Source organism: Oculina patagonica, chromosome 10, assembly GCF_052425735.1.
Source record: "Oculina patagonica isolate OP01 chromosome 10, crgOcupat, whole genome shotgun sequence".
Taxonomy (NCBI): Eukaryota; Metazoa; Cnidaria; class Anthozoa; order Scleractinia; family Oculinidae; genus Oculina; species Oculina patagonica.
In genome coordinates, this window is record NC_135767.1 from 8236280 (window position 1) to 8264104 (window position 27825).

Sequence of the window (27825 nt, forward strand, 5' to 3'; positions counted from 1 at the left end):
AAAGCGGTTTTTGCTACTAAATCAGTTTTTATCTAATGAAATTTTTTTTTTTGCCAAAAGGCTATCGTGATAGAAAGCTGCCAGTATTTGGTTCTCTGTCACGCTCGACTTGTAAAGTATAATGAATTCCCATTTTCTTAATATGAGCACTTGTAGAAAATTAGAAGGCAGTTAAGTTATTATCTTCAAGCGTTTTTTAGTCATGATTACGCGTTTAACATATTTCGACTTGGAAAAATCTGGACTACGTACATATTGATCTATTCTAACTTTTCTTATTCTTCTTCATTCGACTTTTGCCCTTTACCCCGTTTGGAGAAATGGGTCTAACATTCCACCTTTTTCAAGAAGAAACTGGGCAGGTTAGTCTATGTAACAAGAGCGAGCTTCCTAAAAAATCATATCATTTCGTTAATAAAGGAAAAAATTCAGTAAAATAAACCATTATGTACTTAACATTACTGAGATGAAACGACACTAGAAATATTGCTTTGTAGGGCCAGAATTAAATTAACCTATATAGTTACTGAAGGAATGAAAGGCGTTCTTTTTTGGCGAAACAATAAAACATTGCTTTTTATTTTTTGAAACATAGGGGGTCTAGAATATTGTCTTGTCGGGCAGACCTGCAAAAAGTGAAAAAATAAAACGTCTTTTTCAGTGATGTAATTAATCCTTACTTTACATTTTAGATTAAAGGGATCTAGAAAAAAATGCTGATCAATAGTTAGCGCTTCGTTTTTTAAGAAACAAGAACGCATTACTCCGCCTTTTTGAGATTTCCAAATATCGCTTCGTAAGGATGGATTCTAATAAACCGATAACTAGCTAGTTAAGGAATAAAAACATTATTTTTGGCGATCTAATTATACATTACTGACACAGATGAGATGAAAGAACGTCAGAAATATTGCTTTGTAAAACAGACATTCAGATCCCCTTAAAGTATTAAAGGGATTAAAATATAACAATAAGATTGTTTTTCAATTCTTAAGAGTTTTCAGCTGAAGTCAACATAAATTGTACATTATCATAATGTTCTAGTCAAGAGAACGTTCAAAAGATCCGACCAAGGATATATATTTTGCATTTTTGGAATTAAGGGCGCCGGCCCCGACCTATTCCTGTCAGTGATAAGTGTTTTAACAACGTTTATTGTTTTATGTTTGTTGAGTGAGCAAAGTTAACCTTTGGCTATTTTCGCAGCCAGCATTCATAATAACATCGTAGTAAAACACAATAAAATATGTAACAGCTAGTGCGTCGCCATTATAAGCGACACCACTCATTGATTTGTTATTCAGATTTTCAGTTCATCTTTTAGTTTTTCTACAGCTTAAGCACTATTACAATACAATCCCTATTTTGAGAACAAGCCGTGTGGAACCTGCCAATATTGAATACAATGGCCGAAAAATATCACGTTTTCAATGGCCTCTGCATAAAGTTCTATTCCCAGCCAAGAATTTCTTGTAAATGTACCCGGAAATACATCCTCGGAGACCCAGGGGCAGTTAGTGGGGGCGACGGTAAGCTTATCGGGACGACGGGGTTAACTTTCGCCCGAAAATCCCGTCGTCCCGATAAGCTGCCCGTCGTCCCCACTAACTGCCCCTGGGTCTCCGAGGATGCCGGAAATAACGAACATTAAAATTTTCTCTAAAAAATGCTGGCTCGCTTTTGATGGCCAAATATCTACCGTGACAGCCTAACTGGAGTTATGCAATATTAATATTTTTCCAACTAGGAATAGATCTTTTTTTATCATTTTTTAGGAACTTTGGACAAAAGTTAGGGCAAGTTTGGGGCAAGTAAAGAGAAACAAGTTTGCCGTTTAGTTTTGAATATGTTTGAAGGATTTGCTTTTTATAACGGTATTAAAACAGATAAAGCTAATTTTAACTAAAGGGGTGTAAAAGCTTTCAAGGCAGAAAATTAAATAAACGACCAACCTGAATAAGAGCCCTGTCTACTGTAGGCGCCCTCCTCTAACGCTAAATCGAGTCATTAGGTCATCCGACAACGTCAATTGAAATGACTCTATATCAATTGTGACTCAGTGACCCGTTCTTTACCGCCCGTCCACTGCAGCTGATTCGTAAAGATGTGCGGACCGTGTGGTGTTGCGTCTGTCCTGGGAACCAACCGGAGCTCCATTGTAGGGTTGGTTTTGGAAGCTGACAGAGGCCCCTCGGGTGGGACCGTTGTGGTTTTGGTCTGGAAAACTTGCCGGCAATTCATCTTCGTCCTCGTCTGCCACTGAAAAGTGAGTGAAATGAGCCACTGCCTTCAGAGGCAGTTGAAAGTAAAGTTGAGTGATTCAAAAGAAGCTAATGTGTTTCGTGCGCCCCTGACTTTGTCAGTCAGTCAGTCAGTCAGTCAGTCAGTCAGTCAGTCAGTCAGTCAGTCAGTCAGTCAGTCAGTCAGTCAATGTGTTGTCAGCCCAAAAGGCAGCCAAAACATCTAATATTTATCTTACAATGGCAGTTTTGTAATTAAACCACTTACTTTCATTCTGTTTTGAGGATTGTTAGAGTTTTGCTTTCATTGACTTAAGCTGACATTTACTTGATGACATAATTCTAGTCATTATAACTATAATGCGAGCAAAGCAAATTGAAAAAATATCTTATTAAAACATTTCCTGTGACAAGGTTATAATGGTAATTCAAAAGTGTTTTGTGGTTAGTAAAAAGAAAAGGAATTCGTGTATTGTTATAGGTGACAATCATGAACAAGTTCTGACGGAACATGGAGACCTTTAACTGTAACCCATATTAAGAAAGATTTCTTAAGAAATGTTACATTATATAGTACCAACACATAATTTACTGTGGGAAGACAAAGAGACTGATCCCGCTTCAGGGGAAGCAAATGCAAAAGTTCCCGATGACGGCAGGATTAGCTTATTGAAAGGCGAAGGTAGCCTTGACTTGCTAGAGGATGAGAAGGTCAACAATGACGACTTATTGTCCCAAATTACGACCTCTTTGAGCTCACCCGTCGAAGCTGGCACCAGTGTCCGACAAACTCTTCAAACCTGTTGAAGACAAGTTTCAGACTGAATACACTGTTGAGAAACGTAAAGAGTTAACTCAGAAATACAAGATACCTAGTAATTGCCACGAATTATTTGTACCTAAAGTTAATTCGGAGATCTGGGGCAAAGTTAATACCAACTCCAAGAGGTCAGATATCAGAACGTCAGTGTTGCAAGACACTTTAATTATGGTTTTAGTGCCATTATTGTCACTGTGGATGACTTACTTAGTCATAGAGAGAAGAAAACATCTCCTGACTTTAAAGCTCTTATACCCAGGGCTGACTGATTCTGTCGCCTTGACTGGGCAATGACCTTGGCTGATGACGAAATAGAATCTATGCTGTATAAGGGTACATGGAAATGTCCTTGTACCTCTTAATCTATGATAAAAACTGTATAAAGGTACATGAAACTTTCCATGTACCTTTTAATCTGTGCTGAATAAAGGTACATGAAAATTTTCATGTACCTTTTAATCTGTGCTGCATAAAGGTACATGAAAATTTTCATGTGTACCTTTTGATCTGTGCTGAATAAGAGAACATAAAAATATCCATGTACCTTTTAATCTGTGCTGCATAAAGGTACATGAAAATTTTCATGTACCTTTTGATCTGTGCTGAATAAGAGAACATAAAAATATCCATGTACCTCTTAATCTGTGCTGCATAAAGGTACATGGATATTTTTATGTTCTCTTATGTACCTTTTAATCTGTGCTGCATAAAGGTACTTGGAAATCTCTATGTACCTTTTAATCTGTGCTGCATAATGGTACATAAAAAAGCTACATGAATATTTCCATGTACCTTTTCATGCAAGATTCGCCGTTTTCTTAGGGCAGATACCACATTTGCTTTTTTGGCAATATTAAGGAAGTTAAGGCAGAATCATGCCAAACCTTTCACCAATCTGACAAAATAATTGCTAAATTGCATTTTAGCAACCGCCGCCTGGTTAGCTCAGTTGGTAGAGCGCCGGACTGCTGTGGGGAGGTCGTGGGTTCGAACCCCAGACCGGACCAACACTCAGGGTCTTAAAATAACTGAGGAGAATGTGCTGCCTTTGTAATTTCATCTGCAAATGTTAGATATTCTAGTCTTCTCGGAAAAGGAGATAAAACCGTAGTCCCGTCTCCTGTATCTTCAGTCTTATAACAGGGGACGTTAAAGAACCCACACACTATTCGCAAAGAGTAGGGCACGAAGCTCCCGGTGTTGTGGTCTGGCCTTTACAATTGTGTAGTAAAATTACAGTATGTGTACAGCGCATTTGAACATATACATATGAAAAATGCGCTATATAAATACATTATCATTATTATTATGTAGTTACCTGGGCAGCTTTGATTGTTGCACATTTGCTGCTCAAACCCGTCTCCAACACATGTTTTACCACGGTGTTGTGGGGGTGGGTTGGTACAATCTCGATTCCGCGACCTCATCCCTCCTTCGCAGGTCAAACTGCACGCAGACCACTGAGACCACTGGGTCCAGCCACCATCAACTGTCAACAACAAACAACGAAATCACAATGTGGACTCGGTAGGTATAATAATCTATTATTTTGCACGTACTTTATACCAACATTGGAAACGAGTTAAATACACTAAAGTGAATACACTAATTATGGCAGAAAATAACTAATTAAAGGAATAGAATAGCATAGCATAGCATAGCATAGCATAGCATAGCATAGCATAGCATAGCATAGCATAGCATAGCATAGCATAGCATAGCATAGCATAGCATAGCATAGCATAGCATAGCATAGAATAGAAGGGCCGAAGGGGGGCTAACACTCCCAACAGTACTCGGCAGGTTTTTATATTTTTAGCAACTTTTTTCATGTTTTTTTTTTTTTTCAGAGCAGCTTCTAGGCCGATTGTATTGTAAGGAATAACAGGGTATATTCAAGGTCTTCCTGCTCCTGCTCAAATCTATTTCGGTAGAATGATCTTAAATCGACTGCCAATGAGAACGACTTGCATGTTAAATGCTATTACTGGAATACTCACTCGCCACCGTACATCCAAAGACTGAAGCTTGCATGCATGGCTGCTGGTTGAATGAGACCGGATGGAATCGAATGAACCTATTTGTTGTTGTTATATTAACGTCGTTGAAAACTACAGAACTTGAATCTGTATTACCAGCAAAAAACTGAAATGACATAAAAATAACATATATAGTTATGTTTCATACCTTTTTATTATGCTGTACAAGGCGGTTCTAATAACATAAAAGTCTATGGATGAATGCCTAGTGTGTGACCATTCAAATAAAAGCTCCTGAGTAATACTCTGATGCCGTACTGTTTATTATGCTGTACAACGTGGTTTTAACTTTTAAGTATGTGGATGAAGGCATTATTATCTGGTGGGACAATTTAAATGGAAGTTTTTTAGCAGTACTTTTACATCACGCTACATTGACAGTAACGCACATTGGTGTGAAATTCAATCAATCAATCAATTAATTAATTAAAAGCACCTTTCTTTGCCCATCCTCCTGGAAGAAAATGAAGGTAAGGCCATCCGTACTGTGCGAAATAAAGTAACTTGTCACCCAGCGTTGCTGACCCGTTCTCTCCTGGCCTTTAGTGGCGAGACGGAAAATCTTGACGTTTTCTCCTGTAATGAATCAATAACAAAGCGTTAAACTAACAATTAGTCCCTTTACTAGCTACAAACAATCATAATTTCCCTGCTTGTACCTAAATCAATCTGGACATATGCACTTTCGCCAACAGCATCCCCTGGGTTTACACACCAGGCTCTCAAGTTTGCACCGGGGTTAGAAGTGTTCAGTCGAGCCCAGGCTGCAGCTTGAACATGGGTCGGAGGCGAGGACAGATAAGCGTCATCAGCGAATGGACCTCTCTCCTCGCAACCTGTAAAGTATAATTGAGAACTTTGTGAAGCATTACATCACTAACACACATAGCAAATCGAGAAATTAAGTTGGCTCTGAACCCCTTTGATGGAATTTTTTCTTTACTTTGCGAAAAGTTTATCATGACTTGCTAATTGACTCAACAATAAAAATAAAATGGGGTAACCATGCTCATTTTTGAGTTATTAGTACTGAAGGCTAAAACTGAGTTATTTTTTTAACAGGTTATACTGTTGCTATGGCAACCACTGATGTCAGGAAAAAGATTACAACTTGTCGACCAATGATTGGGCATTTGTTTCATACCATGTCTGTAATATTAACTAAAAAGAGTTGTAGTACTGACCCATCAAAGTATAAGGATTGGAAGATGCTGTAAACCGTTATCAGCCACCTTAAATATTAAAGGCAACTATGTAACCCTTACGAAAACCCTATTGGAGCCCTTCATTCGATTGAATTTACTTGTTTGAAACCTGTTGCTTAGCAACTCCTGTCACATGTCTTTGCGGTCGCGTTTTGAAATTGATGTAACTTACCTTGGCAGAATTGCGTGTTGCATTCTCTAGTTTCCGCTGTAGCACCAATACATCCGAGTTTAGATTTGACACAAACGCGCGTGCGTCGTTGTGTCCCTGCCACGCCACCTGAACGACACGATTTTGTGCATGCGGACCAATCTGCCCATTGGGAAAATCCAGCAGCTATAGATTGAAAGAAGCAATGTTAAATTTATCACCAAAAGTTGATATGTGGATGAAGGCATTATAGTTGTTTTTATTTTTCAACACCGTGAAAATCTGAAGTCTGAAGGATTTATTTAAAAGCTTGGGATTAACCCTATCCAGACCGGGGGGGCGGAAAGTGCCCACGCTGACTTTGAACGCTTATAACTTTTTCAAGATTCATCCAACCGCTGCCAAACTTTGCGAGTTTATCTAAAATTATATGGAAATAATTTGGGAGGATAGGTTGTTGTGTAAGGAACTTGACGTTACCATGGCAACGGCATTTTGACAGTCATGTTTTCCCAAATTTGTAATTTTCTGTTTCTATTAATGAAAAATAACTTAAATGCAATTATTGTCACCTTTTTACGGTTTTTAAGCGCAGTTTTACTGATTTTGAGTACTTTGCAGTAATTTTGGGCGGTTTTCTGACGTTTTGGAAAAATTTCGAAATCCAAGATGGCGGCTGTTTTGATATTATGATTAATTGTCACGTGATGCGACGTCATCATCCCACGTGACGTATACCAAAAGATAGATTTTTGGACACATCCACTAAGTTTCATTGTGATTGCCTAAGAAATATTCTGGAAGTTTCGGAGGAGGGGGGGGGGGGGGGAGGGGGAATCCGCCCCCGCTCCCCGGTCTGAAAAGATCCAAAAAAGCCCGGTCTGAATAGGGTTAAGACAGAGCAGTCTTCTGTCGTCCAATAAAAAATAAACAATAAAATGGTTGTATCTATTCCTGTAGTTCCACAGTGATCCATGTAGTGTCTTGGACGATTTGTTACTTGCACAGGAAAATTCCAAAACCAATAAAAAAAATACGACATTTTGTGGAACATTTTTGCGGAATTCTTTGGGGTTGAATCTTATACTTGTCCGGAGCGGGGGAAGAATCGAAAAACCTGTGGGGAATTGATCATGATTGCAGTTTTTTACAATAACAAAGAAACAGAGAAAAAAAAAACAGAAGAGAATCAGTCATAGAAACTTACTTCTTCTACTGATAAAAATGGCGTCTAGGATTTCCTTTGCTATTTCATCTGGTGATTTGTTGATTCCAACGGTAATAATGTGTCGTGGGTCCTTGGTAATTATTTCATTATCTGTTGGATTCACAGAATTTCCAATCCCTACACCAATGATAACGACATCTAAATTATCCAGGTCGGTCACGGCTGTATTCAGATCAGTGCGGTTATTAACCGAGGCGTTGTCCATAATTACAACCAGGAAGCGTCTAGCGTCTGGTCGCACCGCCTGCGACTCGTACACCCTCTTCGCGTGTTGCAAAGCTTGTACGAGATCTGGATTTCCAGGGCTTTTCGGAAGCCTCGCCACTCGACGAATTAGGTCGTTTTTAACTGGGATATTAGAGCCGAAGTCTATGTGGGTGGTTGCAACAGAACCAAAGACAATCACGCTGTAGTGAATTCGGAAGATGTCATACTGCGAGACAATGTTATTGATTGTAGTCTGCATCAACAGGAATGTTGTTGCGTTTTGAAGAGATGTAGCGCTGATTGCAAAGGTCAAGTCGATCAATGGGATGTTAACTAGAGCAAATAAAAACAGCATATTGTTAACAAAATGCTTAAATGTTCTTAAAACTGTTGAAAAAACAAATCAAAAGTTTATCTGGCCAATCACAACGAATTTATTGAAATAAAATTCGCAACAAAAGTCTAAGCGAAAAAATTAACTGGGCGCCAATTACCGAAATACCTGCAATTGATGCCAAGTGCAGAAAAGCCTGTACATGGTGCAAAGCGCGGAAAAACCTGCACCCGGTGGCAAGCGCGGTCAAAAACCTGCATTCGGTGCCAAGCGCGGAAAAACCTGCACCCAGTGTCAAGCGCAGGAAGACTGTGGTAAGTCATGTTTGGCTTTTGAATTACTCCTGATTGGTTTAAAGCAAAAACGAAATTTTTGTTCTTGTTGGTTAAAGAACGTTGCTACAGCTTTTGGAAACAGTTACAGAGCTCGGAAAGCGTACAGCACATCCAGAACATAATTACTTTGAACAGTCAAATGGCAACCGTTCTATTTACGTCATCATTGGAAAACCATTGACTAGTATTGTTATATCATCGAGTGATATTGCACCATTATTGTAAAACGTCAAAACATTATTGAGTAAGACTGAAAAATTATCGGCCAATATTTGAACATCATTGACTCACTTTGGTACATCATTAATTGATATTGAAGCTTCATCAAACTTAAAAATGGTTGTCTGTATTTATGCAGCCATAAATACCAGAACTTACTTTCTAGTGAAAACTTTATAATGGTCTCCGCGATAACAACTGATCTATCTGTGGTAAAGGTAGGCACACCAAGGAAATCTATCTGGTTGATCGTCACTGCGTTCACTCCATTTCCATTGTTATTTACAGAGAAGACCAGGATCCCTTGCCTTCTTAACGCGTCACCTGCGATAATGAGTTCAGTGTCGTTATCACTTTTTGCGGTATCCGTTAAAGCAATGAAAACTTCCTTAGCGGTGGGTCTCCCGAATGATCGGAACAGCCGCTCGGCTTCAGTCAGCGCCGCTTGGAAATCTAACCCAGGGAGGGGATCTGCATTGTTCGCCACCAGAATAAGATCATTCAAGCTGAGTTGATGATTCACGCCAAAGTTAAGGATTGTAGGTCTTTTGCCCTCATCATAGATAATGACGGTATATCTGACTTGGCTTGATTCATAGCGATGGTTGATGGTGTCCCTCGTTTCTTGCATCACAGTGAAGATGGCATTTGAATCGATTTCGCTGACTCTGACGGCAAAACCAACTTCGATCTCTGGGATATTACCTGAAAGCGTAAGTGAAAAAAACAAATAGAATAATTCTACATTTTTGCTCGGAATGCGATTTTTTATAACTGAACAGCACTTTTTTTGAAAATGGGGACAATAATTATTCCCTGTTTATCGACGACCAACAAAAAAATCTCTAACAATCTGTTACAGTTATGTCATAGTTAGCCAGTATTGAATAATGTCTTGCTTTGGGTACATCTTTAAATTGACGATGATAAAAGAGATCACTGTATATCATTTTTCACATATAATTTATCTTTACCGGCCTCAAGTAAAAGAGAATAACCACCTTTGATTTTTTAAAAACTCTGAAAACAGCTTTGGGTTGTGACAAACGTGAAAAATGTTAATTGTCATCTTTTTTTAAACATAGACTTAACATTTTTGTTCACAAATGTCAAATGCAATAGGCTACTGCATGCCTGCGAGACACACATTATGTTGCTTGCGACAGTTACAAGCAGAAACTGTACCACCATATTTATCAGCAGTGAATTATAACTCATTCTTTCCTTACGGTTGAGAATCCTGTCAATTATGTTTCTAGCCACGACTGACGGGTTTTCATTCAAACTTGCGGAAATGACATCTTTGGGATTAGGCGAGATGACGCTAAGCTCGTTTCTATCCACGGCGCTTCCAACTCCCACAGAAAGTACCAAAACTCCGATATCTTCAACTGGTTTCATCGCCGCAGACAGAGAATTATCAGCAGCACCAGAATTTGCATCTGGCATAACTACCAAAACCTTCTTGGCATTAGGACGAACGTCTGTCTCGTTAAAAACGCGGAAAGCTTCTTGCAATGCATCTGTCAGGACCGGTCCTCCGCTCAAGGGGGGTTGGGCATCAATGGCCGCCTTCAGGTCGCTTGCGCTGATGGGGAAGCTGGTGTTGAAATTAACAACCCTGACGACGGAGTCTCCATACACGATGAGACTGTAGTGGATTTTGTCAACGCCATATTTGTCGATTAATTGTTTTGTGGTGTTTTGCATTAATGCGTATGTTTGGTTTGAATTGGTTGATGTGGCGCTGATGGCAAACGCGAGGTCGATCTCTGGCATGTTAGGATCTGAGAGAAAAATAAAAGACAAAGGAAAATCAATACTCAAGTTGTAACCGGCTCGAGGACATTTAGTGATCTGTTACATGAATGAGGTACCTAACTCTACAGATAATGATGGCAGTGATGCCATCGTGACATCAAGCGTTGTTTATTGTGTTTTTAATAAACAACATTAAAACAGATGATTGTGAATCAAACCAACATTAAAGTAACTTGCCTACACATGGTCCTTCGTTGCAATCTATTGTTTCTAAGGCAAGTCCCGGACACTTGGCTCGGACACAGACTTTACCTTTACCTTTTTTACATTTGAAAAGGCTTACTATATAGCAACAGTTGAAATAAAACGAGTAAAACCCAAAAGTGTTTTCTTCTAAAAAATATAAATACATATGCTGACCAGCTGACCAATGCTGCATGTAAAAGTTAAAGATACAGTATATGCATGTAAGTAGATTTAAGCCTCAAGTTAAAAATAGCAAATTATTTAAATTAGCCAAAAAACAAGCCATTTAACGACATATAACGCGCATCCTTACTCGTAATTCTTTTTGAATTTGGTTTTAAATCAACTGCAAATTAGAATGACTTGTCAAATGCTATTACTGGAATACTCACTCGCCACCGTACATCCGAAGACTGAAGCTTGCATGCATGGCTGCTGGTTGAATGAGACCGGGGGGGGGGGGGGGGGCGGGGAGAGAGAGACCCTGGGAACGAGGTTGGATCGAATGAATTTTAAAGTATATTGTTTACTTGTATTTTATTGCACTTGCTCGTTTCTTTTGGCTGTCTTATACCAATTAGACAGCTGTAATCAGATGAATAGATTTTAACTATAGAATGACATGTCTTTGTACGAAAGATTTAGGATAGAAACGTTCATCCTTGCGGGAGTTTTCTAAAACATTTAAGGTCGCGCAGGACCCTTGCTCATTAATAAATTCATTAGCCAAATTTCTTGACGAGGTGCTATTTTATAAAGCTTTAATTCGCTACATTTTGAAAATCGATCCCGCTAAAATTTATCAAGGATATTAGGGGGTAATGGAATTACATCATGATTGTCCTTTTACTGAGAGATGACCGTTGACTGTTTTGTTACAAGCTTTTAAAAGTTTAACCGCAGATAATGCGATTTTGTGTCCAAGTTTTCAGCTAGAACAGCACACCGACTTGAGTGGTTATATAACCTAGTGCTAAATCATAACCTCTTTTATGCTATGACAAGAACGAAATTTTTGATTTCAAAAACTGCTAGAAGTTAATGGCTTCCAAGAGAGTAAAAATGTAAAATCTAAACTTTGAAACGTGCTATCTTCATTTTGAGAAGGACGTTAAAAAGATCGCTTTTTTATAGCACAATAGAGTACACCAAGTTTATGTTCCTTGCGAATCATTTACTGAAATTCTATATCGGTGGAGAAAACTTGAACACAAAATTGCAGGTTTTGAGGCTTCCGAAGACATTCCGAGTCAATGTTTACAACAACGTGTACTATATTTAAAGCTGTGAATCTAATTATGATAATTCGCTTTGTTCCAGCGCAGCTGAGAACAATAGCATGTAATTACTTGAACAAAGAACTTTGAGAAAAAAATTCTCATGAATATTTCGTTTGTTGTCGTCTTCAGTCGATGCAGTTCGTGCATACTCTTTAAATAGATACATACATAATGATTGCAAGGGTCCTGCGCGACTTTAATGGATTTTTAAAAAAGGTTCCGTAACCAGGTGGTGAATTAATATTAAAAAATTACATCTTTACCCTGGTTTAATGTTACAAATTTTATAAATTTTTAAACTTTAAAATGACGTTTTTAAGAGCTTCTTTAGGATTAAAAATTCATAAAAAATTAATGAAGCAAGAAAAGAAAAATCTGAGACACCGTTTTTTAGACCAATATATGTAAAACAAATTCCACACAAAATGTTGGGCTCTGACGTAAATGTGTTCTCAAATAAATCGAATGTTGCGCAACATCATAACTGCAAACAAAATGCCGACGTTGCTTATTATGGTCTATATGATCAAAACAAAATCCAAAATTACAATCTTTATTCAATGAGCTTTCTGAAAATTTATGCTTTATTGGGGTTACCATTGATTGTTTTCACACAATTTCACTTGGAACGAAAACGCCAATTTTCCTTCCGTGATACCTTAAATGTTGGGAAAATCTAAATTTTAACTGCGTCAATATCTTTAAAGCATTACGATAGCAAACCACTTTTGATGCGAAAAATCCTTCCGCTGTGCGATTTGCTTTCCATGAAGAATTAAAGATTAAAATAATCAGAAAACAGTTTTAAAGAAATTAATAAATAAATAAATAAATAAATAAGCTTACCTTGACTTGCAACTGTTGCTTTTTCCAGCACAACCGAAAACATCAAAATCAAAAGCAAATTCCGGCAATGGAAAGGCATTTTTAGTCAGTTAATTTCGTCTTTAATAGCACTATGAGTTTTTGCTCTGCAGTGTACCAAGCTCTTTCCTTCTGCTGATACTGGGTCCGGAGAGCTTTAAATGTAAAATATTAAAATTTCCCTTTGTATTGCTAATTACATTCCATAGCTGAAAGTGTAGTGGCTTCAATACGATGTCGTCACATTCACAAGAGTTGATAGAGTAAAGGAAGTTATTTACATAGGTTTCCGTCCTTGTTCGTCAAATGCAACAGCATTTTCGTATGCATTCTTCTCAGACTTCAAACAGATACGATACCTTGATTCCTTTAAGGGATACTGTTAAAACTAGTATCGCTATCCTCTTAAATTTCTGCTTATGCGCTAGTCGTCAATGTTTCGTGATATTGTCGTCTCACTTTTCCGGCCTGTGATTTCTAAAATTGAAATTTACGTCGCTGCACTGCGAGGTTCCACCACGTATGGTTGTCCATTCGTTTCAAAATAATTACATCGTATACGTGGGTTTTTCTGCCGGGGAAACTTATTTATATCGGTTACGTACTGGCTTTTTTCCCATATATTGATATATAGAACCATTTCTATCGCGTATACACGCGTATTTAAAGAAGAGTTTATATGCATAACCAACACCGCGTCTATATGCCCAATAAAACCCGTATACACACATACCTGCAAGTGCCCACGTATACACGTGCTAAAATGCACGTTTAAGCGAGGTTCGGATCGTCTCGGTACAAGCTGGCACGAATAGTGCCTCTAACGTAAGAGGAATGATCCTAGAAATTCTTGAGGTTTTTATATTTTTACGATAATTTTTATGTGTATATTGATCGAGCCTGCATCTCAGACGGAATGTAAGAAAGTAAGATCCTAAAGGTTGCGCATGCGTTGTTCAAACATCACTGCAACGCGCGCAAACGCATGACAGAACCTTTTCCAAGATAGCAGACGAGACGCCTTCTTGGTTAAATCTAGCCGGGAGGCCATTTTACCTTTAGTTTTTTGCATGTGTTTGCGGTAACATTCTCTCGGATCACACGTCTTAATTTATGGAATGAGCAGAAATCTTCACCATTCCTTGCGCTTTGCGTCACGGCAGTTCACGCGCAATTAGTCACTTTTCAAAGTGCGTTTAATGTTTATTTCTTTGGACGTTATTTTAAGTCTGGACAGCGTTTAAGAAATCCTGGGTAAAATCATGTATAAAACAAAAATGCAGACTTTTTGAGTTGCGATTAATTTAGGTTTGTTTTAATTAAGGTTTATTCCCCTATTTATTAACTTTTGAAGTCATCTTTTTTGCCTAAGATCACAACCTACAACTACAGTAAGTAGTCACTCAATCACTCAATCCTCTTCGTGCCCCTGGGCACATAAGGCCGTTACCAGATTCCGCCAATGCTGCCTGTTCTTTGCACTCTTTCTCAGCTCTCTCCAGCTGAGTCCGCTTTCCCGCATCTCTTTTTCAACTGTCCGTAGCCAGGTCTCTTTTGGTCGCCCCCTTGCTCTTTTCGCAGATGGAGTCCAGTGCAGAGCAACTCTGAGAATTGATGATGGATCCATCCTGAGTACGTGTCCGATCCATCGCCACCTTCTCTTCTTCACCTCAGAGCTGATGTTGTTAGTTGAGGTTGCCCGGCGTAGGTCGACATTTGAAATGATGTTAGGCCAGAAGATGTTGAGAATGCGGCGAAGACACCGGATTTTGGAAGTTTGGTGTCAAGTTTGTGGCAGATGGCTTTTGTGGTCTTCCATGACTCGCACCCATACCGCAACGTGGTGAGGACGTTGCTCTTGAAGAAGCGGAGTTTAATCTTTAGGGTTATCTTTTTGCTTTTCCAGATGTTCTTGAGGGAGGCAAATGCTTGCCCTTGGAGAGCCTTGCTTTAATCTCTGACTCTGAGTCTCCATCGGTGGTTATCTTGGAGCCAAGGTACGTAAACTTGTTGACTTCTTCAACTATCTTCCCATGCAAGGTGATCGGCGCATCTGAGCGATGGTTCATTCTCACGTGTTTGGTTTTCTTGGGGCTGACCTTAAGACCAAGCACAAGTGTGGCGGTGGGCTAAGAGGCAGATGTCGTCTGCAAAATCAAGGTCGCTGAGCACATCAGAGAGAGGCTATCGAATGCCTCTTTGATCTTGTATAGCGTTCTTCATAACCCAGTCAATACAGAGAGAGAATAGAAACGGAGAGAGTATGCACCCCTGCTTTACGCCCGTTTGAATGGTAAATGGCTCTGTTACCTGGTTTTCACAGATGACCTGGGCTTGGCAGTCGTAATACAGCATCCTGATAATATTCACTACCTTGGATGGTATTCCGTAGTGTCGAAGGGTGCCCCATAGCGTTTCTCTGTGGATGCTATCGGAGGCTTTTTCAAAGTCTATGAAATTGGCATAGACTGTGCTGTTCCATATATTCCTTCGCCTGCTCAAAGATCTGCCTGAGAGTAAAGATGTGGCAGTAAGTAGTACATGTATCAAATTCTAGTAAAAAATTGAATTAAAGAAGTAAACGTATAGAACCCCTAATGGAGAGGTCTGTATTGCAATTTTAATATTTTAATTTTTTCTTCGTCTTTGTAGTCATTGCTTACTTAACAAATAAAGAAGCCTTGACTGTGCTCTGTTCTGTTGTAAAGCATGCAGGAAGCGGCTAGAGCACGAAAGAAGTGTAGGGTGAAACACGAGCCTATAGGCGAGTGTTTCTCCCTACTTCTTGAGTGCTCTAGCCGCTTCCTAAGTGCTTTACAACAGAACAGAACACAGTCGAGGCTTCTTTATTATTTTGTTTTATAATTTAACAAAATTTATTTATTTCCCTACGAATACGCGCAATTTTCAAAACAAACTTTTTTCAAGCAAAAAGGAGTGGCGTTAGCGTTCATCTGTACTCTGATAAAGTACGCAACAATAAGCCAATCACAAAGCTTGTTAGAATGGTTAAAAGAATTTTATTGGTTGAATAAGACAACAGCTGTCAACAGCTGTCAAACCAATGTCAAACCAAGTTCAAAAACCATCAAAGTTCAGAAATCCACAAGCTGAAAATGCCAAGTGGAATTCGAATTTTATCACGAGTCCTTAAAGTTCTTAGGTCTTTAGGACAACACAGGATAGAAAAGTAAACTGTTCAGTGAAAACCGACTGAATTCTGGCCCATGAAAACTTGTTAACTTGATTTGAAAACAAACTGCTCAAAGCTTGTGGCTGGCACTTCACAAAATGCTGCGGCCGTGTGGCGTGTTTCGCGAATCATTTACAACCATCGGATTCAAGGGAAAATGAGTCGGCTGCTGTGATTGCTGTGGCGTTCCACCCATCGCACTGGAAAGGATATAGGAACAGGATTGTCTTCCCGAATTGCATTGGATGTTTTCAATTTCTGGAGGTCTGCTTCTGGAATGGCAGGTAAACTTGTGTTCGGTGTTTTCTTTGTTTTCGCGCTTGTTCAATTTTTTCTGACTTTGCAGCAGCTTGTCTGAAGCTTGAAATTCAACTCCTTTTGCAATAGAAATTCCTCGGTTTAGGGGTGGATCGAAATCCAAAAAGCGATGACCTTGAGTAAAATTCACCGTCTCTTGTTCGAGCTTCGGCGTAGAATTTAATTACCGAGGTTGTTGTCTAGCTTTTGGCAATTTTTCTTTCACGTCACCAAGCTGTTTTGTAAACGCCAGAAAAAATTATTCAGTATGTGATAAGTCTGTATTGTGTGTGTATTCGAAAATGAAAATGTCCGTGAAATGTAGCCGTGCGGGTAACGGTTTTTAGTTGTTTAAAATTCCGTACTTTAATAATGTGAAACTCGCATTCAAACACTCGGATAGCCCATTTTGTACTATCTTTCGTGTTTTTCGTTTCTGCTCTCGTAATAATGTCTTCAATTTCGGCCTTGACTTGTTTACAAATCTTTGGTTGTTTGCTCGGTGTTTTTATCCGTACTTTGAACCGAAATTTCACTTTCTATCGCCGAGCAATTTGTGCTGTTAGGAACAGGACGTTCTAAATTAACTGACGCTAAAAGCTCGTTTTCATTCTCGTTTTCCAGGTCAAAGAAGATGTCAGGGTCAAGACAAAACCCAAGAGAAACGTTCGGGAATTGGTCGGCCATATTGGGTCGATGGCGTAACATTTCCTCCGTACATCTGGACTCTGATAAAGTACACTGTTTCAGCCAATCAGAGCGCGCGTTATATGAAAACTTAATTATAAATTCCGTTAGAGCGATTTTCACTTGAGTGTCGAAAGTAATTCGCATCTGCTTTGGTTTTGCAACGTTTGTAAGCTTAGTGATTGGCTTAAGAAACTCGCGCCACGTTCTCGGCTAATTAGAGTAAAACCAATTGTGACTTGCTCACACATGTTTTTGCATGTATTTGCTTTGCTTTGATTTTAGATTGGAGAGAGTTTTTACTTTGGTTTTGGTTTTACGACACTCAAACGGAAATCGCTCTAACAGCAAAGTTTAATGTTTGGAAACTGCTTAGGGAAATACGGTTTAAAATTGTTTCTGAATAAGGACGTTATAATTAATAATTTCCGCGCGCTCTAATTGGACAAAATACATCATGTGGAACAAAATCGGACGTAAGAGGACAGATTTGATATGTATCACCTAATCTTATAGAGGAGTGCAAACAAACGAACAAATTCACCTTTTCAGGTCTAACTTTTTAATCAAATCACGGTGTTAAAAAAAATCGTAAACCAATCGACCTGTATTTAGTTCACTCGCAATTACTCCATGATTATCGTTGTAGGCTTTTTTCTTTTTACTGCGATAAAACGCGTTGTCTTGATTAATCGGAGGTTAATAAAATAAATAAACACCTTTCTGGCTACTGCCCTTGGCTAAAAGATTGTCGCCAAACTGTTGGCCAACTGTTCATTTTTCGGACAGTCTTTGAGCCTCGGGCATTATCCTCCAATGCACCCTTCGCCTAAAGGGGTAAGCAGGTACTACAAAATACTGACTACAATTAATTATGACATTTTAACTTCCTAGCTATCGTTTTAAGCCGCGCCCTTTTTAAAAATAGAAAATTTAATTGAGAGCTTTTATCAGACTCGAGTTAAGAAGTAAAGTAAACCGTCGCCCTAGCTTCAGTTGCTGACGTTTTGAGTGCTACCCACTCCTCTGCGGCGATACGTCAACTGCTTCTAGCTAGCTAGCACGCCGTTAAAACTTTTACACACTGACTAATATAGATTTAGGCAAGCCTAAAAGCGGAGCTCCCCGGTTATATGCCCTTTACATCTTTTTTAGAATGATTTTTTATTCGTGTTATTTTCTTTATATATATTATGTATTGTTTTTCACCATGAACAACAGCACCAAATAAAAGTAAAAATAGTTGATCAATCAAAAGAGGATGATCATCTAGCAGTTTGTGCATAACCTCCCAAAGATATATAAACTCTCAAAGAGAAACTAGAACAAAGAAAGTGTTGCTCTAGAAAATATCCATACACCCACCATAACTGGTATGTTATAGCTATACATAGCATACAACTGGAAAGTTTTGCATGTAGCTTGTCCCACCCCCCCCCCCCCCAAACGGGGGCCCTATTGGAACAGTGACAGTATTATTTCCCGATACTATAAATAACAGCTGTCTGCTAGCAAACCGGAGTAAAAGCCAGCCGCAAGCAAAATAGTGGCATTTATCATTCTGCCAAATAGGTTCCCCCAAAATGATAACACCATTTTCCCTTCATATGAGTCCCTTTGTCCTTGAGGGGCTTCACTTTACTTAATTGCATGTAAACTAAGAAAAATTCTGGAGAGGCAGACATACTGTTTGTTAGTCCTAAACTCAGGTATAGTCTGTATAGATTGTTTGGCAAAAATTTTACCATGCATTTGCTTGTATATAAAACCATGCAAGCATGAGCAAAAAATATGGCTATTAAATTAGTTCTACTGAAACAGAAGGCTTAACAACAAATAACTGATCTGTGAGACACACCCACAAAACAAAATAGCTGTGTTTAATGTTTTATTATTTAATGACTGAGTTTGGTTTTGGTGAAGTAAAAATTTGCCTATGAACAACATATATTTCATCAGTTATTATTGTATTGCAACATGTGATATTAATTTAGAGATTGATGAGCTGTGTATCTCATTATCATGATTACTGTTCTTCACAGTGTGGGCACTGGGAATTAAATGTTTGGGTAGGTAAAGCCTGCTGTTGAGCCAAGTGGCTCATCAGGCTGGAGCGTAACCAGGTTTCTGAAGCATTATTAAGCGGCTAGGAGTATTTCTACTCCACCTGGATGGGATGCTAGTCCATCGCAGGGTTAACCCCCCCCCCCCCCCCCAGCAGTAAATAAGCCGGTACCCATTTATACACCTGGGTGAAGAGAAGAACTATGAGAGTAAAGTGTCTTGCCTAAGAACGCAACGTAGTGCCCGGGCCAGGTCTCGAACCCGGACCGCTCGATCCGGAGTCCAGCACAATAACCATTAGGTCACCACACCTGAGTCCCACAAATGTTTGGGTAGCCGGATGATTTTTATATTGTGTTGTCAGAGATCCCTTAAGAAATACATACATGGTTGAACCTTATCTGGCTCTATTTCATTAACTTTAAAATTACACCTGACCACATAAATTGTATTTCACACAGAGTACATAAGTATTAGTTGTACATGCAATGAAGAAATAATATATTCTGATTGTTCATTTATCTCTCTCTGTGTCTGCAACTCTCTGTGGAAATTCTGCTACTCGTGTTAACCCTGAAAAAGGGAAAATAACAGATACCATTTTGTTGATGATCATTGACATCAAATGAATATTTATAATTTTAATTTAATTTATTCAGAACATTATACAGTTACATAAAAAAGAGAGTTATTTTTCCAATTTTTGAATGGGCCAGGGAATGTGTTGGGGGATATGTTTAGAACCAAAAAGTCCTTTCAGAGTGAGTGTGTCAGCAAAACCTTTTTTGACCTACTGAAGACACTAATAGTGCTATCAATAAGACCCGGCACATATGGCGAGGCTTTGATGAATGTTTTGGGGTGTGAAACACCGGCTTAATTCAAGAGTTCCCTACAATATGATGTGTCTTTTGAGACTCTTATATTTATCTCTGACAGGTGCTGTTGAAAGTACTGTGATTAAGTCCAGGAAAGCTTACATATTCTCCCTAAAACTTTTATCAGGGATGTAGCTAAGAAAACACTAAGCCAGCTCATCAACAGCCCCAGCTGGCTTTTCTGGCCTAAGCAGCTCTAAAATTTTACTAAGTCTTTGTGTTCACGTAAAAATTCAGCTGAGTTTAAGTTCTATTTCTACATTTGCCTGGTACCACAACAAGACAATTTATGTTAAGTTAGGGCTTGAGCTTATTAGCTATTAAGGTTTAAGGTATTAACAAAAGGAATTCAAACACAACAGGTCAATTTGCACTTCTCCCACAAAATCATTACAAGTATTCCGGTATTTTTTCAGGTCAGGTAGCAGATCTTGTTGGGTCTTTGCCCTCATACCCCTCCTCCACGGTGGGGGAGGGGTGCATTGTATGAACAATGAAAACATTTTTCTTGAACAATAAAACATTTTATGTACATGTGCTGTTACATATAAATTGTGTATATTAAATTCCTCAATTGAACGAGGATTTTAGGGAAACATACAATGTAAACTTACCAAGGGGTTAAAACGCATACCATTTTTCACACCCAAAAGTTTTACACTTGAAAAACAAGTTTCATGCACTAATGTGTCATGGAGCTTCTTTAATATCTAGATAAAGAAAGGTATAAGCTGACACTAATGTAATGATTACCTGCATCACCAATTTCACTAACTGCACCCCTTGACTGTTTTCCCTGCACTGAAAACAAAATTTACACATATCAAAAACCTGTAAAATTCTTAACTTGCATCCTGGCAAAAAGTATGGAAATCCTAACATAGCAAGTTTTAGAAAGACAACAGATTTACCAAAATAAATGATAACTTCAAACTGCATCTTACACCCTCCATAAATACTTCTCACTGAATTGACCTCAAAAAACTTGTTGTACATGTATTATTTACTTTTAATGATATCCTCGAGTCATCGCAGACAGGCCCATTTTGAACTTATTTTTTTCACGATCAAAAACTAATCCTACTTCTCTTGTAGAAAAAAAATTGGCAAAAATATTTGATTTAGTCACTGCTTTAAGTTAGAAAACTTTGAAAGGCTTAAAGAATTGTACGAGTCATGTGCAACCTTCAAGAAAGCAATGCTCATAGCCACAGGGCTAAAAAAGTACCCTCTGATTGTCTGGGGCAAGTAGATTTTTCTGTCAAGCAATTAATTTTTCATGCCTGTTTGCGTAATAGGTTAAAAGGCCCAGGCAAGTCGTCTACATGTAAATTATACAGTCACAAGTTTACTAAGAAACACAATCATGCACAGTCCTAGGCAAGCAAAATTTGAGAGCTGCTTGTTAACCACAGGGCAATCTGGAATTTATTTTTTTCCAAGCCCTTATATTATCCTACATTATAACTTCAGGATCAGTTTGGTTGTTATAACTTAAGAAAATTTCATGATCTTTCGCATAACATTTTAGAATCTGTGCTATATTCTTTTATGTACCATATTTATTCGATTAAACGCCACGGCGTTTATTAAATTTTTCATGATTCGAGTGCGACGTTTATTAGAGGGCAGCGTTTATACGAGGGCGGTTTTCATTTAAAATTCAATTTATTTCTTGTAAACAATAGTATGGTAACTGAACATTTTAATTTCAAAAAAAAAAACAGAATACCTTAAAACCTTGTTACAATCAAGAAAAATATTTTTTTTTTTGGCCTGCTCAAGCTTGATTATTACTGCATTTGCTTTCCGAGTCTGTTATTCGAATGAATGCCGCATCATCATGATGCAGCGTTTATTCGAGGGCGGCGTTTATTAATATTTCTGTTCTAACATGTAGCGCTTATTCGAGGGAGGCGTTTAATCGATTAAATACGGTAACTTATAAAAATATGAATAAACTAATCAAGTTATTCTGAGAAAGGCTGTTATCAGATAAGAAATACAAAACTTTCACAAAACGTTTTCACTCATAACATTCATATGATAAAAATTAAAATAAGGAAAAGGAAAGATTTCCTCACAGCCCCATACATTAATTATGTATGCAATTATTTCATACTATCACTACACACAAACAGCAATCATGAAAAGAACGAGTCAGTCTGAAAATTGTATGCATAATTAATGTATGGTGCTGTGTGGAAATCTTGCCAAGGAAAACTACGCAAAGTTCTCAGTGAAAAATAACAGAGGTCATATCATGGAGAAACTATATTTCGCTAAGACTCTCAGCTAGCAATGTCCCCTGTATTGCGTCTGACTCGACCACATTCTTACAAATTTGCATGTAAATTTTGTTCTCTACTTGTTCTGTACTCTTTCCAACGTTTAAAAGTGGTGTGTTCTTCCTACTTCGGTGATTTAACTACAGAATAAACAAATTAACGCGGATAGGAAAAACCAGAAGTAAGGTATGCTTTGAATACAACTCGTGTTTAAGACAAAACGTCAATTTCAGTTCACTAAGTCTAATTTTGTCCTTGTTTGACATACCGGTACACGACTGAGAGCTAGAACCCAGCTTCGTTTAAAAATGATGTATTAGGTTGAATGCTGGTTAATCTAAATACCAAAGACTTTTCTAATCTGTTAAAAAAATGAACATCAATAGCTCACCTTGTTTTCGTAAAGGAATGTTGTCTTTGACCGTCTTTGCTTCAAACTCACCAAGAAGCCTCGAAGATTTCCATTTCGATCGGCCACAATCTTTACTCCTCTACTAACTATGGTTGTCATCGCGGGTGAAACGAGGAATATATCCAGAAATAATGTATCTGTAATAAACTGTCTTTAAAACTGAGTCCTTCGTGTGCTTTTCAATCGCGGAGTCTTCATGCTTAGTAGTGAACTCATGCGTACGCTTGGTAAATCGGCATGCTGTGAGATTGTTTCCTGACTTTTGACTCTGAACCATATTCAAAATTCTGCTGTTCACCTTACCGTTTCCCGAGAGCTTAAGTATGAACCAGAACATTTGGCAAATCAATCCATGCACAAGTTTAAAATAAGCTCGCTTAGAAGCTGATAAATCCAGACGAGCCGGACAGCCAACAGCGGACTTCCTCAAGTTAGTCTCCCCTTCATGTAATTCTAACATTGTCAACAAGAGCTAAGAATGATTTTTTTCCCTCGCGTTTAAAACTTCCTACTATATAAGCTTAGCTGAGTAGAAATCGTTTTTAAAAAACTTTTTTGCTAAGGCCTTGTTAGTAATGATTTTTCCCGCCAAAAGACGCGGGTTGCCACCGGAGCCTAGCTCGTTCCCAGGCCTAATCCGTGCGTACGGACGGACGTACAACCAAAATTTCTCGGACGGACGTACGACCAAAATTTCTCGGTTCGATAGGATACCATTTGCCTGCCTATGGGGCTCCGCACACGACGCCTTCGGCGTCGTGGGAGCTCCGCTAAAAATGTTCACGATCTTTGAAATATCAGCATAGCTACTGACTATTGAAATTGTTAATAAATATTACCTCTTTAACTTTTTGCAACACAAAAAAACTGCTCAATATACTGTGACATGGCCCCTTTAAGTCTGAAAAGGAAGGATTTTTTAAAAATATGTTATATTAATTGTACCTCTTTCCCACTTACTGTGGAAAGATATTTCGAAAACATGTTAAATTCAACCACTCTGGTAACATTTTTCTTTCGAAGGTAATGAAAAAACGCAAATGACATAAATGTCTGATGTGCTACATTTAGGTACATGGGAGTCAGTTTCCATGTACCTTTTAATCTGTGCTGCATAAAGGTACATAGAAATTTCCATGTCCCGTGTAATCTGTGCTGCATAAAGGTCCATGGAAATTTCCATGTACTTTTTTAATCCTTTTAATCGGTGCTGTATAAAGGTATATGGAAGTTTCCATATACCTCTTTTATCTGTGACGCATAAAGGTAAATGGAAGTTTCCATGTGCCTCTTTAATCTTTGATGCATAAAAGTACATGGAAATTGCCATTTACTTTGTTATCTGTGATGCATAAAGGTAATTGGAAATTTGCATGTACCATTTTTATCTGTGATGCATAAAGGTACATGGAAATTTAGTTCCATGTAACTTCTCCTATGTATCTTAAATGTCACATAGAAATTCCCTTGTATCCTCTCCTGTGTATCTTTAAAAGGTACATAGAAATTTTCATATACCTTTTGTTCTTCATTGCTGAGGGTGGATATCTCAATCGCCGATAAATTTGCCAACCTTTTTAAATTTTGGCAAAGTTAGCAAGATTAGTGCGCGAAAGTTCCAAAATAAAACTATATTTTATGTAGTTTTGACAAAAATTAACATTCGTTAGCCTTTTTTTACAATATTTTTTTGCTGTGTTACAGAATCCTACCACTAGATCTTGGTAAAAAAATTATTATTTTCATGACATCTTTACTTACAGCTGTACAGAAAGCTACGCAAGTGGTAAAATAATGTAATGTTTAATAGACGAGCAGGAGTGCTTTATCAAGTTTAAAACACGAGGCGCAGCCGAGTGTTTTAGACTTGATAAAGCACGAACTGCGAGTTTATTGAACGGCTTCAAAAACCTCTGATGTAGATCTTTTCATTCTTGCACTGATACTTAGATTTTGGGTTATTTTGGCCAAGAAAATTGGACATAGAATTTAGCCGTGTCTTTATCAGATATAAAGACACTCATTAAACATTAATTTCCTTTGTATTTTCTTAATGAATTATTAATGAATTTTTGAAGTAGAAATTTGCCGTTTTCTTAGCAGATACCGCATTAAGGAATTTATATAAGGCAGAATCATGTCGACCCTTTTGCAAGTGTGACAAAATAATGGCTAAAATGGCATTCTATGCCAGTTTTCCTTTGTACTTTTGAAGTAGAAATTAGCCGTTTTCTTAGCAGATACCGCATTAAGGAATTTATATAAGGCAGAATCATGTCGACCCTTTTGCAAGTGTGACAAAATAATGGCTAAAATGGCATTCTATGCCAGTTTTCCTTTGTACTTTTGTATGGAAAAATTAACATCGAATTGCTAAATCTGTTCTAGAAATTACGTTTTAGAATATCCCGTTTGTTTTTAGAACGTTAACGTGTTATATATTCTTTGTAGTTACCTGGGCAGCTTTGATTGCTGCACATTTGCTGCTCAAACCCGTTTCCAGTGCATGTCCTACCACCATGTTGCGGGGATGGGTTAGTACAAGTTCGATTATGCGACCTCATCCCTCCCCCGCAGGTCAAACTGCACAGAGACCACTGGGACCACTGGTTCCAGCCAGCATCAACTGTCAACAAAAAACAACGAAATCACAATGTGGATTCGGTACAAATTTAAGATATAATAATCTATAATTTTACGTTGGAATAGGCCTACTTTATACCAACAGCTGAAACGAGTAAAATACAGTTAAGTGAATACACTAAATGTGGCAGGAAGTAACTAATAGAATAGAATAGAATAGAATAGAATAGAATAGAATAGAATAGAATAGAATGAATGGAATAAATGGAATGGAAAAGAATAGAATAGGATAGAATTGAATAGAAAAGAATTGAGTTTATTTGGTTCCCCAAAGGGATCTTCATACCCAATTTACATGATTTGTTAATAAATGGCACGAAATGCATGCAGAAGCGATGACGTTTCACAAGGGGTATTACATAATTTTGAGGAAATTTGTCAATAACTTATCGTAAATAGAAGTAGCTGACACCTTGTGCATGAAAAAGACTGTTATCCAACTGCAGCTAACATTTTTCAAACATAAGAAGCAATGTTAGTGATTGTATAAATAGCATAGTTAGGATCTGATTGAATTTAAATAAATACAGTCCTATAAGTTCACAGGCAAAAGATGCAATTAATACATTTTCCTTTTAGATTTGCTCAATTGAACAACAGTTATATTTTATTTCATAATTTCATAATTTTTTTTAGATTTCCATGTTGTTTCAACAGAGATTGCGTTATATTATAGTGTGACTTCTGATGAACGACATACGATACGCGCGAGCAAGCTTTTAAAGAAAGATCAAACGGTCTCTTGCTCACAGCGGCCCTTTATATTATAAGAATTAGAAATTTCTGTCTGCTAAATCTAATAGATCCCACCATTTATAATTAATCCCTTTCGTTTCTACATTGTAGTGCTCCATTCTAACTGCACGGGAGTATTTTGCTTTTGTGTTCTACGCGGCGGTTTCTTGTTAAGTTAAACTTGATTTCTGTTCGATTGCGACAGACAACGGAATAAAAGAGCCCGTTGTGCGATGGCAATAAAGCGATGACGTCATCGCTCAAAAAAGGTAATAATTTACATGCTTATAAATTAGAATTAAAAACTACAATTGCAACATTAGGAGGATATAGTCAACCAAAATCGAAAAATGAATGGTAAAGACTATGCAAAAATTAGGCCGATAACGAAGAGCGAACTTGACAAGGTATAAACTAAGCTACAAGATGCGCTAGTTGTGAGAGGAAACGCCATCTCGGTCCGCTCGGATTTATGATGGTCATTTGAGATAACGACAAGAAAAACACACAGAGATAGTGCTGTATACACGAACGACCAACAACGAACGGTGAACGACGAACGTCGAAAGATGAACAACGGACGACAAAAGACGACGACGAACGTGAAAATGTTATAGTGGTATCACTTGTGAAGTAGTACCTTTAAGTGCTTAGTTATAAGTTGTATTATTGGGTGCAGGAATCTTTTCAGATGTTTGCTGCTTACCTGGGCAATGTTGAACAAAACATTCTTGTGACTCAATTGCCGGCCCCACACAATCTCTTCCGCCATTTTTTGGAAGAGGATTGTCACACACTCGTGATCGGGTTGCTGTCCCATTTCCGCATGTCTTACTACAGGAAGACCAAGCACCCCAGTTACCCCAACCTCCATCTACTATGACTGTAAAGAAGCAGAGAATATGATAAAAAATAGCAATTCAAAGGAAAAACCTACTTCTCTATGTTATTAACCTCAACCATCACCTATGTTTTATTTTAATCTTGTATCAGATTAATTGATTATTAATTAGCTTGTTGACCTCCAGGTTTGAGACTGACCCATGGACCGGGAAGAGGAACTACTAGTTACATTATATTAATGGCATTTTTGTGAACTACCAAAAAAAACCCTATTACTGAATACACTGACTGCGGTAGAATATATCAAATAAAAGGACGTGATAGTTCATTTAACCAAAATCAAAAACGTGATGGTTTAAGACTAGACAAAATTAGGCCGATAACGAAGAGCGAACTTGCAATTGACAAGGTATAAACTACTCTACAAGTTGCTTGCTGTGAAAGGGAACGCCATATCTGTGCACATTAGTACTACAGCAGATTCGCGAGGACTGGTTCTGAAAGACTGGCGTTCTTATCATTTAGAGGGCTGGTCGCGCGATAATAACAGGTTCCCATACGTGGGAAAATCAAAGAAATGTTTTTCATTTAAACACTGAACAGGAATTACCCGAACAGTCTTTCGGGCACAGCTGATTCATGCCCGAAGCTCCGCTACATTTCCGGCCACCAAATGCGGGCGCAGGGCCTGTACAACTTCTGGTTCGATTCCTGACAGCATTGGTACACTTATCAGCAGGGCATGGACTCCACGCCGACCATTCTGTCCAGTGGCCGTCAACTGGTGCAGGTACTAAAAGTGCAAGAAAAGACACACATGTCAACTTCAATACTCTCTTTAGAAACGTTACATCTT

General features: G+C 38.2%; 4 protein-coding genes and 1 long non-coding RNA gene across 9 annotated transcripts in view; all 5 read right to left on the reverse strand.

Annotated features, from left to right (window-relative positions):
* The window catches only part of LOC144629301 (coadhesin-like), a 51895-nt gene extending 38097 nt beyond the window's left edge, over window positions 1–13798 (reverse strand). The window contains exon 1 of one of the 4 annotated variants that reach the window (XM_078487524.1): window positions 13663–13798. The gene's annotated coding sequence lies outside the window, so the exon portion shown is untranslated. Of the gene's footprint in view, window positions 1–13022; window positions 13361–13662 lie in introns of those variants that run through there. The other 3 variants (XM_078487525.1, XM_078487523.1, XM_078487526.1) reach the window with 3 other exon arrangements.
* Window positions 87–27825, reverse strand: part of LOC144629317 (uncharacterized) — a 49203-nt gene continuing 21464 nt past the window's right edge. The window contains exons 8-9 of one of the 2 annotated variants that reach the window (XR_013566352.1): window positions 1953–2287; window positions 87–626 (exon numbers count right to left, since the gene is read on the reverse strand). Coding sequence is in view for 1 of the 2 variants with exons in the window: in XM_078487549.1 (XP_078343675.1) it covers window positions 2072–2287 (216 nt within the window). In the remaining variant the exon portion in view is untranslated. Of the gene's footprint in view, window positions 627–1472; window positions 2288–27825 lie in introns of those variants that run through there. The other variant, XM_078487549.1, reaches the window with a different exon arrangement.
* Window positions 2287–27625, reverse strand: LOC144629330 (thrombospondin-2-like). Its single transcript, XM_078487569.1, has 5 exons — window positions 27580–27625; window positions 26833–27009; window positions 25200–25374; window positions 4379–4551; window positions 2287–3070 (listed from the first exon to the last, which is right to left on the reverse strand). The coding sequence occupies exons 1-5, from the start codon at window positions 27608–27610 to the stop codon at window positions 3057–3059; spliced, it is 570 nt and encodes a 189-aa protein (XP_078343695.1). The 5' UTR covers window positions 27611–27625; the 3' UTR covers window positions 2287–3056.
* Window positions 4952–10689, reverse strand: LOC144628685 (coadhesin-like). Its single transcript, XM_078486818.1, has 8 exons — window positions 10656–10689; window positions 10008–10565; window positions 8938–9483; window positions 7663–8223; window positions 6477–6641; window positions 5759–5935; window positions 5536–5675; window positions 4952–5205 (listed from the first exon to the last, which is right to left on the reverse strand). The coding sequence occupies exons 1-8, from the start codon at window positions 10687–10689 to the stop codon at window positions 5035–5037; spliced, it is 2352 nt and encodes a 783-aa protein (XP_078342944.1). The 3' UTR covers window positions 4952–5034.
* LOC144629336 (uncharacterized) lies at window positions 19558–23284 on the reverse strand. The gene is made up of 3 exons (XR_013566360.1): window positions 22728–23284; window positions 20802–20849; window positions 19558–19743 (listed from the first exon to the last, which is right to left on the reverse strand). It is a non-coding gene; the product is annotated as an uncharacterized LOC144629336 (long non-coding RNA).

Excerpts from the sequence above, each read along its gene's own strand:
- LOC144628685 (XM_078486818.1), bottom strand. The coding sequence starts at position 10,689 with ATGGCATCACTGCCATCATTATCTGTAGAGTTAG. Across the intron at positions 8,224-8,937 it reads TATAAAGTTTTCACTAGAAA|TTAACATCCCATTGATCGAC; the intron begins GTAAGTTCTGGT and ends TATTTGCTCTAG. Across the intron at positions 5,676-5,758 it reads ATATGTCCAGATTGATTTAG|GAGAAAACGTCAAGATTTTC; the intron begins GTACAAGCAGGG and ends GATTCATTACAG.
- LOC144629330 (XM_078487569.1), bottom strand. The coding sequence starts at position 27,610 with ATGAATCAGCTGTGCCCGAAAGACTGTTCGG. Across the intron at positions 27,010-27,579 it reads GTGCCCGAAAGACTGTTCGG|TCATAGTAGATGGAGGTTGG; the intron begins GTAATTCCTGTT and ends GCTTCTTTACAG. Across the intron at positions 25,375-26,832 it reads TTTTGTTCAACATTGCCCAG|TTGATGCTGGCTGGAACCAG; the intron begins GTAAGCAGCAAA and ends TTTTGTTGACAG.